Raw genomic sequence first — 10,640 nt, 5'->3', positions numbered from 1 at the left:
GGCGGCAGGGTAGCCTAGTGGTTAGAGTGTAGGGACGGCAGGGTAGCCTAGTGGTTAGAGTGTAGGGACGGCAAGGTAGCCTAGTGGTTAGAGTGTAGGGGCGGCAGGGTAGCCTAGTGGTTAGAGTGTAGGGACGGCAAGGTAGCCTAGTGGTTAGAGTGTAGGGACGGCAGGGTAGCCTAGTGGTTAGAGTGTAGGGGCGGCAGGGTAGCCTAGTGGTTAGAGTGTAGGGGCGGCAGGGTAGCCTAGTGATTAGAGTGTAGGGACGGCAAGGTAGCCTAGTGGTTAGAGTGTAGGGGCGGCAGGGTAGCCTAGTGGTTAGAGTGTAGGGACGGCAAGGTAGCCTAGTGGTTAGAGTGTAGGGGCGGCAGGGTAGCCTAGTGGTTAGAGTGTAGGGGCGGCAGGGTAGCCTAGTGGTTAGAGTGTAGGGGCGGCAGGGTAGCCTAGTGGTTAGAGTGTAGGGACGGCAGGGTAGCCTAGTGGTTAGAGTGTAGGGGCGGCAGGGTAGCCTAGTGGTTAGAGTGTAGGGGCGGCAGGGTAGCCTAGTGGTTAGAGTGTAGGGACGGCAGGGTAGCCTAGTGGTTAGAGTGTAGGGGCGGCAGGGTAGCCTAGTGGTTAGAGTGTAGGGACGGCAGGGTAGCCTAGTGGTTAGAGTGTAGGGACGGCAGGGTAGCCTAGTGGTTAGAGTGTAGGGACGGCAAGGTAGCCTAGTGGTTAGAGTGTAGGGGCGGCAGGGTAGCCTAGTGGTTAGAGTGTAGGGACGGCAAGGTAGCCTAGTGGTTAGAGTGTAGGGACGGCAGGGTAGCCTAGTGGTTAGAGTGTAGGGGCGGCAGGGTAGCCTAGTGGTTAGAGTGTAGGGGCGGCAGGGTAGCCTAGTGATTAGAGTGTAGGGACGGCAAGGTAGCCTAGTGGTTAGAGTGTAGGGGCGGCAGGGTAGCCTAGTGGTTAGAGTGTAGGGACGGCAAGGTAGCCTAGTGGTTAGAGTGTAGGGGCGGCAGGGTAGCCTAGTGGTTAGAGTGTAGGGGCGGCAGGGTAGCCTAGTGGTTAGAGTGTAGGGGCGGCAGGGTAGCCTAGTGGTTAGAGTGTAGGGACGGCAGGGTAGCCTAGTGGTTAGAGTGTAGGGGCGGCAGGGTAGCCTAGTGGTTAGAGTGTAGGGGCGGCAGGGTAGCCTAGTGGTTAGAGTGTAGGGACGGCAGGGTAGCCTAGTGGTTAGAGTGTAGGGGCGGCAGGGTAGCCTAGTGGTTAGAGTGTTGAACTAGTAACCGAAAGGTTGCAAGTTCAAAACCCCGAGCTGTTGTTCTGCTCCTGAACAGGCAGTTAACCCACTGTTCCTAGGCCGTCATTGAAAATAAGAATTTGTTCTTAACTGACTTGCCTAGTTAAATAAAGGTAAAAAATAAGCAGTGATATGGAATGATGGCAATTATTAATTGCTATATTATGTTACAGCATTCAACCTGCATTTAACATTTTTTTTTTAAACTTACATTTTTCCGAAACCGAAAACGGATTATATTTTAATTATCGAACTTAAACAGGCCTAAAAAAATCGCTCAGCACTATGAATAATTAATAGAGCCGTTAAGAGTTATTGGTTCTCTTCGCCTTGCTTCAAAACACTGAAACAGCGTTTTGTAACAGTTTAACAGAGCACCAATCCCACCAAGGCTGTAGAAAAGTCTGTCTCTGTGCATGACCTTTGGTTCTGCATCTCTGTAGAACTCTGGTTACTGAAGGGGACTACTTTTTTGAGGAGGGACAAGAAAGGGCTCCACGAGTATACAGTTCCCATAGGGAAGAATGAAGAGCCGGGTCACCTTGCACAACATGGGTGGAACTTTACATGCAACATTGTGGATCAAAGCCTGAACCAAAGTAGGTGGACGTGCTGTAAGACAGGATCCAGTGAAGGACACATTCATGAAAGGGAAAGGTCAGAGTTTAAGAAAGAGCAGGAAGAGAAACTGTCACCTTTCTTAGCTTCTCTTATTCTTTAATGATCGCTGAATCTAAAACACAGGTAAAAAATATTGAAAACAAATACTCAAATGCTACAGTATATACAGCACAAGGCAATAAAATAAGCAATAACATGTTAATGTACTGCAAAGTTAGACCATGATGATGTGTATATCAGCTGACGAGATTCCAGGGGTCTGACCTAGTGCTGTTCAGCAGAGAAACCATTACATCTGTCTGGTTCCCTGTGGAGAAGCATGGCAATCAGCCAGACGAGAGTGTCAGTGGCAGTCAGACGAGGGTGTCAGTGGCAGTCAGACGAGGGTGTCAGTCAGACCAGGGTGTCAGTAGCAGTCAGACCAGGGTCAGACCAGGGTGTCAGTAGCAGTCAGACCAGGGTCAGACCAGGGTGTCAGTAGCAGTCAGACCAGGGTGTCAGTAGCAGTCAGATGAGGGTGTCAGTAGCAGTCAGACGAGGGTGTCAGTAGCAGTCAGACCAGGGTGTCAGTAGCAGTCAGACCAGGGTGTCAGTAGCAGTCAGACCAGGGTGTCAGTAGCAGTCAGACCAGGGTGTCAGTAGCAGTCAGATGATCAGGAGAAAGTAGAGGGGACCGAAAGGGAACATGAAAAGTGCAATTGTCCAAAACATCCCTAAGGAAATCAAAATAATTCCACATCCATAAAATGATACTTGTCATGGTTGGTCTGCGTGAAGCCTGCATCCATCCCAAATGGCACCCTATATCCTACATAGTACACTACTTTGGACCATAGCCCTATGGGTCCTGGTCCAAAGTAGTGCACTACGTAGGGTACCATTTTTGACGCAGCCTATATCATCACCCTGCTCATTACGTCTTCATGAAGGGCTCTTCTGGGGCACACTTGATCTCCCAATATGAGTTGGAGGGGATTTCTCTTTTCCATTTTATTAGCAGCTAAGCTCTTTACACTTGTAGCATATTGCAGCAGGTTTCAAGCTTATACTTTATTGTCTTACATTATTGAAAATCTAGGCCCTCAGAGCCATTTCCCCCAGGTCTAGCTTTGTGTGAGAACACATGGATTTCTCTGGCTAGTACACTGGGCTGTACTGGGGGAGGACAGGGGATATTGTAAGGGTAATACTCATTAATCCATCCTGGTTGACTTTCCTCGAAACTTTAGCCCTCCCCTATTGCATCTGTTGAGCCATGATGTTGATACCCTGACATCTATGAATATATTATTCTTCATGGCATTATGACTGACAATGACTTCGTATCATATGAGGTGGACTGGAAACTGTCAGAAAGTTCTAGAAGGATAGGATACAGAGAGATCATGCTAACGTTCTAGAAGGATAGGATACAGAGAGCATGCTAACATTCTAGAAGGATAGGATAGAGAGCATGCTAACGTTCTAGAAGGATAGGATACAGAGAGAGCATGCTAACATTCCAAAGGACAGGATACGGAGCATGCTAACGTTCTAGAAGGATAGGATAGAGAGCATGCTAACGTTCTAGAAGGATAGGATACGGAGCATGCTAACGTTCTAGAAGGATAGGATACAGAGATCATGCTAACGTTCTAGAAGGATAGGATACAGAGAGAGCATGCTAACATTCCAAAGGACAGGATACGGACTATTCTAACATTCTAGAAGGCAGGGGAGTTGAAAAATACTGGAATAGAGAAGTGGCCTGAAAATGTGTGATCTAGTTAAACTCCATGAATAAGAATGTGGATGTTAGCTACAGTAGAAGCTACCTCCTGACATGAGACATGTGAACCAAACACAGCTAGCAGTAATATGGAATTAAAACATACTCAAACAAGAGAGACTAAAATTAAAACAGAATAAACGCTGTTCACATATAATTCACTATAGTAAACATACCAGACTGCCGAAGGGTAAAGATCCACAATGTACAGCAGGCAGCAGAAGCCCGTGAATAGATGACATCTGGAAATAAACTTCATATAAAACACTTTTTTTGAATAACAAAAACACATCTAAATGTCCACACATTGTTCATCAAAATCATACTTTATTGAAAGTTGTTTTTCCTAGTACTAAAAATAAACTATTACATTGAGTCATAACCTGAAATTTAACAGCATCAACTATAAAACTCACGGCTTGGCAAGGTGGAAACTGGCTTCAAATCATTCTAAGACGACACAAAACCAAATCTAGTGGGAAACAGACAAATCATTCTAAGACGACACAAAACCAAATCTAGTGGGAAACAGACAAATCATTGTCAAAACGGCTCAACATTTCAAGTGTAGATCAAACTATTGAAAACCGGCTGAAAACGTTCATGAGATTAACACAATTCCGGACACTATCCAAAATGAAACGATTAGCACAAATATTGGTTATCAAACTTCTTATTTTATATTCAGCCAATTACATTTTAGAAAAATATATAAAATATCTATTTCACAAAAAAATATATTTGCAGACAGGATTATCCATTTAAAAAAAGTTTACAATTATATAACTTTAAAAAGTTTTTACTTATCAATATTACTATTTACATGTATAATTTCTGGCAGCTTTAGAAAGCAGTCTTGATACTGGGACAATAAGTATTTATTTTTATTTTTTAAAAACACATCCATTGACTTTAAAAGGAGTATCCACATTACAGTGTAAAGTTACAGTATTAATTGTGGCTTTGATGGCTCCTTCCTTATGGTTGTGTGTAGACTACACTGTAGTGGTTATCTTTCCATTCAAACAGAATGTGAGTGAGACGGTATGAAATCATCATGTCTACTGTCTGGTTAGTAGCCATTTTCCCCCATACCAGTGTTAGGTAGTGGAAACATGCGAGGCTATACATGAAGCAGTACAGTGTTTGTGGTTAATAACAGCTAGAAAAGGCAAGGCACACTGATAAAACGGTTCACAGCCACATACACAATGGCTTGATCAAGCACTCAATCAATCGATCATTCTCTTCATCCTCAAGGATCCTTCAGGTCTTCAAACGATCTCTGATCATGACGATAACCGATCAATACCCCATGATGTGGTTAATGTGGCCCTGAGAAGAGACTCATTATGTGACACAGGTAATCTTTACGGAATAAACAGTTTACATGATGGTAGCATTCCAAATGGCACCCTCTCCACTATATAGTGCACTTCGTGGGGAACAGGGTAGTGCACTATATAGGGAATAGGGTAGTGCACTACATAGGGAATAGGGTAGTGCACTACATAGGGAATAGGGTAGTGCACTACATAGGGAATAGGGTAGTGCACTACATAGGGAATAGGGTAGTGCACTACATAGGGAATAGGGTGCCATTTGGGACTGAACCCATGTCATGTTCATTAATCAGTCCCTCCAGCATTTTGATGGGATTTTTGCAGAGCAAACGGCTTGATTTTGCTGCGGCAGTCCTGACATTTTGCATGGCTATGATTTAGTCCAATTTGTCGTGAAACTGAGCTGACGAGGGGGAGGGGGGGGATAAGATTTGTTGATGTGTGGCTTCATTTAAACATATTATGCAGTAAATATACTCTGATTGGTTGAAATTGCAAGCCCTATTTTTTGTACTGCGGTGATGGGCCTGGTTTGTGTGACAACATTGCGATGATTTGACTGTTGCACGTGGAAAGAGTGCAGTGATTGGTCAAATTTACAAGCCCCCCGCATAATACGCAGGGAATTATTGATTTAGCAATAAATAAATGAATAAATACAAGTAATTGCAGAAACCTGGAGGGACTGATTAACCCGTTTAACATTAGAAAATCCAGAACGCCGACTCGACCCGAGGTGAGCATGAAGAGCAAAGGGCTCCATGGTCAATATGGTAGGTTCTTTAGCCCGATGGCCAACCCTTCCTATGCCTATAGGCATCTTTTATTACGTTGATTTTATAGGTGCAACAATTGTCCCCAAAGTAAGAGACGTAATATCCCATATTAGTTATAAGGAATGTATGACTATATGTGCTTCAGCTGTTAAATCCCCGATTGCCACTGATGAGACATTTGTTTAGGTGTTTCTGGGATGGCTTGTACAAAATGCTGGGTTATAGGCCTAGACACTGACATATGATATCAGTCACTACTGGGATATGTTCAGGCAAAAAATCAGGACACTACTTACGGGCTCCCCTGCCAGGCACCGATTACAACATTGGCTGCCTTGGACTGCATAGACCTGTACAAGAGACAACACGAGCCTGGAGGGTTACTACGGCAATAATTACACTCAATTAATTTAACGGATTGTCATATTGTAGTTCTGCAATAAAACATTTTTGAGGATAAACACTGCATTGAAGACAAGACTATTCAAAGTAAAACGAAATATGACAGAAGGTCAAATCCACAGTGGAGTGAAAAGATATACAAATATAAATGTCAACATTGTGGCACTAAGCCACATTCCTTGGGTAAGGATGAGATGCAATTTCCCAAACAGTTATTGCTTCCTTGACATCACCAGCATTGAGGGAAAAAAAAACTGTCGTAAAGATAGCCAAGGCTACACTTTATAGAGATAAAGATATTGAGGAAGCATGTAGGCATGGATACGCCCAGTGTCCCTTACTGCTTGACCTATGAACCTTTATTACCACTCCAGCGTCATCATCATTCAAGGAGGAAAACATGGACCGTAAAAACACTCCTTTCAACTATAGGCCTAGACTGTAGCAACAAAAGTATCCAAAATAGATGAATATGCAAAAAATATATATATTTTCAAAAAATAATTGAATACGCATATCTACCACGTTAGAAGCTGGGTGGTTGCTGCCGACACCGCTGTTTGGGACACCCTGCTGTTGCATGCTGTCAGTCACCATCCCGCCTTGTTCAACCTGGACGCAGACTCCCGCTCCGTTGCACAGTCGTTTCTGAGGATTCAAACAATGCAGCATAGTTGTGTAACGTGACAGGTAATAATGATCGAGCTAGTTAGCTAAGTGGTTATAGGCATGCGTGCACTTCGCTAATGCACTAAGAGAGCGTTTCTTCATGAGAGACTGTGTAGCACGTATTCATAGTGACACGTGCTTCTACATTTTGTAAACACGTTAGTTCCCTATGAGTTAGCTTAGCTTAGCTAGCTCCCATACAACCAAATATCCATGCAAGGTTAGCTAAACGAGTAGCAATCACAAATACATGCACACGTGATAACCAATAAATCACTATGAACTGATTTAGCCTAAAGATAGCAACAAGCCAACTGGACAGCTATTTCAATAGCCAGATAGCTAGACTGGTGTTAGCTCAACTATAGAAATACACCAATGGCAATAATGTTTCCACTAAAGCAAAAGGTTACTGTTTAACATTGGAAACCCGACGTTGAATTGCATTGAATTCTTCGCCGGACAGAAATGAGCTCTTGAATCAGGGAAGTTTCCTCTCACGGCCTCTCTTCAATCCACAATGTTGTTGAATAGAATTGTATTTCATCGTTAATCGTTCAATGCAATTCAACGTCGGGTTTCAAGGCTATAAACTAGTTTTTAATAAGGACGGTTACCGTCATACCGCTTGGCAATCTTTCCGGGTTTGAAGGTCTCCTTCGTGGCGTCTCTTCTTCTGGAGGGCTGTCATATATTCCATGGTTGTGGAAGATTATTACACCTAGTTTTAGTATCTATCGACTGAATGTAATAACAAAATGTCAAAAGGTAACATTAACGTTAGATATCTGGCAAGCAAACATACACAACACGTCCAGTGTCGCTAACCAGTTCAATACTAACGAGGTATTTTCAGAAACGTCCGGCTGCGATTCCACAAATCAATGAAATTGCAACTAGAGAAGTGGCTACAAAACGGTTCAGTCTCTGGCTACCTTGTTAGCTGGTTCACTATTTCACTTTCAGTTCGCTTTTCTACCGCAAGGACACGACAACCGTCCTCTTGATTTCTCTGCTTCTGACTCTTCAAAGTGTCGTCCCCGTTTCCAAGTAGCGGGGGGGCCTTTCTGGACAGCACTTTGTGACAGTGACTGATGTAAACGTTTTATTTATTATTAAATACCATTGATTTTATTTATTTGTGGAATATGAGGACAAATTACCCCCCCCCCCCCCATACCAAATGCATGCTCAACACATTTTCTCCATTATAATTATTATTATAATTATATTTTACATGTTGGTTATTCATTTTAGTTCATAGATCAGTCATAGACCGACTCTGTGTAGGTAGTTATGTCTTGTTCCATCCATATAGTTGCTAGAATATACCGACTGTACCATTAGCTTGTTTACACTGAGCTGCACTGGGGTCGGAAAGTCATCGTTACATTCACTATGGAGCCAGGTGAGATATGGTTCGGGAAAATGTACCTCCATGCATGGGATGTGATATGCCACTGTAAGTCCTCATGTTGGAGTACAGGGACATATCCCATCCCCTGCATGGAGGTATGTTTTCAGACTCAAATCTAGCGCAGGGTTTCACTGTGTTTTTCATATTAACCATGATATTGCGTTCCGACCCCCCGGTTCAGCTCAGTCTTAACAAGCATAAACAGTAAGGTTTGTGTCTGCTGGAAATCCACATAGAACACAATCACTCGGTGAGCGACTACACACGTCTGAGAGAACAGTAAGGTTTGTGTCTGCTGGAAATCCACATAGAACACAATCACTCGGTGAGCGATTACACACGTCTGAAAGAACAGTAAGGTTTGTGTCTGCTGGAAATCCACATAGAACACAATCACTCGGTGAGCGATTACACACGTCTGAAAACATGGCGACTTTAGTGGAGGCAACATCCTCGCAGCAGTTTGAGGACTTGCTATCAAAGGCTGGCAAGTATGTGTATCATTTCATAACATGACATTGAAGCCATTAGCCATTTAATGATTTTCATTCAAATAGGCCCCGTGTGATATTTAGCTTACTGTGATAGCTACTTTTCTGTTATATCGAAATCTAGCGTTAGCTAGCGTGATGTAGCTTCACCATGTTAGATGGAATGATAACTAGCTAATGTTGTCTAGCTGCTCCAAATGAAAGTGCAACTAACTAGCTAGCTGTTTTAGCCGATATTTGCTTTTGCATGCTAGCTAATAACACATGTTTATTGTACATGGCGTGAATGTAATTGATCATTGTACACGCTGATGTGTGTTACCTGATATAAAGACTCTTGTGTCTTGAACTCATGTGGATGAGCCTTTCTATTAGGCAGACATTATATTCTATGCCTGATAATGTAACGTTAGGTTTAGCCCTTATATGAAAGGGAGAGATTAACCCCCCTTTATCAGACATGACTAGTGTTATCCTACATAACATCAGGTGCCTGCCCATTTCAGAGTTTGGTTGCTAACTAGGTCCATTCAGTTATTGTGCTTTTGAAATCCATAATTTACAAGTAGGCTATAAAAATAATGTTTAATTCCAGTAAGAATTAAAGGATGTCATTTAGCTCAGCCTATTGATAGTAGACAGTAGCTGGCAAGTGTGCATGCATGTCCTACGTCTTTAGCATGTGAATCTGTGGGTCACTATAAAGTTGTGCTGTTGTATACCTATTATTGCTATGCTGAGATCTGACCCCTGTCTCTTCCTTGACGCACACTTGCCATCTACTGTCTACCATCAATTAGGCCGAGCTAACTGACATCCCGTTCATTCTTACTTGCCATACAACGATGATCATGCACGAGATCACTGACCAATTGAACATCACCGTTCCAATCTAATGGGACTTCTCTGTTCCACCAGGTTCTTGACGGTGGTCCACTTCCAGGCAGCATGGGCCCCTCAGTGCAGTCAGATGAACGATGTGATGGGAGAGCTGGCAAAGGAGAACAAACACACCATGTTTGTCAAGGTACTATACCTTGTGATGGAGGTTACATGATGCCTGATACACATACTATACCTTGTGATGGAGATTACATGATGCCTGATACACATGCTATACCTTGTGATGGAGGTTACACGATGCCTGATATACATACTATACCTTGTGATGGAGATTACACAAGGCCTGATACACATACTATACCTTGTAATGGAGATTACATGAAGCCTGATACACATGCTATACCTTGTGATGGAGGTTACACGATGCCTGATACACATACTATACCTTGTGATGGAGGTTACATGATGCCTGATACACATACTATACCTTGTGATGAAGGTTACATGATGCCTGATGCACATACTATACCTTGTGATGTATGTCACATGTAGTGATGTTGAATTGGATACCGGAGCTTCGAGGCATGAGTCGAAATCGCTAAGCAGCTAACTTTGAAGCACAGTGTATCGAGGTGTCCATCTCTTTTTTTCAGAAGTGCATCATCAATATCCGAAGCATCGTTTGATCACTTGCTTTCTCAAACCGTGTGTTGCAGAGTGTGAGATCCCACTGATTTCGCCGTGCTTCCGGTGTTTTCTTCTATTCAGAGCTGCTTTCAAACACACTGACCTCTATTGGACACCGTACTTACAAATGTAGTTTCAGCTGGCCGGTACTGTAGCAGGTAGAGTAGGGAACTATGGGGACAGTCAGGTAGTTGAATGTTGTGAGATCGAATCCCATTAGAAGGCACACTTTAAAAAATATCTTTTAAAAAATGTGAAAGCACACTTTCTGCACTGTTAAATTGTTTTATTCAGTATAGTATAAGCTTCTGTCATAAGCATCCTAAATAATGCCATAGACAAACATG

At 43.0% G+C, this 10,640-nt stretch overlaps 1 protein-coding gene and 1 long non-coding RNA gene across 2 annotated transcripts in view; one reads left to right on the top strand and one right to left on the bottom strand.

The window, feature by feature from the left end:
- Nucleotides 1-3,972: 3,972 nt before the first annotated feature.
- On the bottom strand, nt 3,973-7,944 carry LOC149970064 (uncharacterized). The gene is made up of 4 exons (XR_016493797.1): nt 7,481-7,944; nt 6,709-6,834; nt 6,081-6,134; nt 3,973-5,000 (listed from the first exon to the last, which is right to left on the bottom strand). It is a non-coding gene; the product is annotated as an uncharacterized LOC149970064 (long non-coding RNA).
- Nucleotides 7,945-8,477: 533 nt separating this feature from the next.
- Nucleotides 8,478-10,640, top strand: part of LOC149970063 (glutaredoxin 3-like) — a 37,006-nt gene continuing 34,843 nt past the window's right edge. The window contains exons 1-2 of the mRNA XM_090228822.1: nt 8,478-8,763; nt 9,682-9,790. Of these exons, the coding sequence (XP_090084948.1) occupies nt 8,699-8,763; nt 9,682-9,790 (174 nt within the window). The 5' untranslated portion in view covers nt 8,478-8,698. The remainder of the gene's footprint in view (nt 8,764-9,681; nt 9,791-10,640) is intronic.

The sequence above is a fragment of the Oncorhynchus mykiss genome, unplaced genomic scaffold, assembly GCF_057628025.1.
Source record: "Oncorhynchus mykiss isolate SJ-2025 unplaced genomic scaffold, ASM5762802v1 scaffold101, whole genome shotgun sequence".
Lineage (NCBI taxonomy): Eukaryota > Metazoa > Chordata > Actinopteri > Salmoniformes > Salmonidae > Oncorhynchus > Oncorhynchus mykiss.
This window is presented reverse-complemented; position numbering and strand designations above follow the sequence as displayed.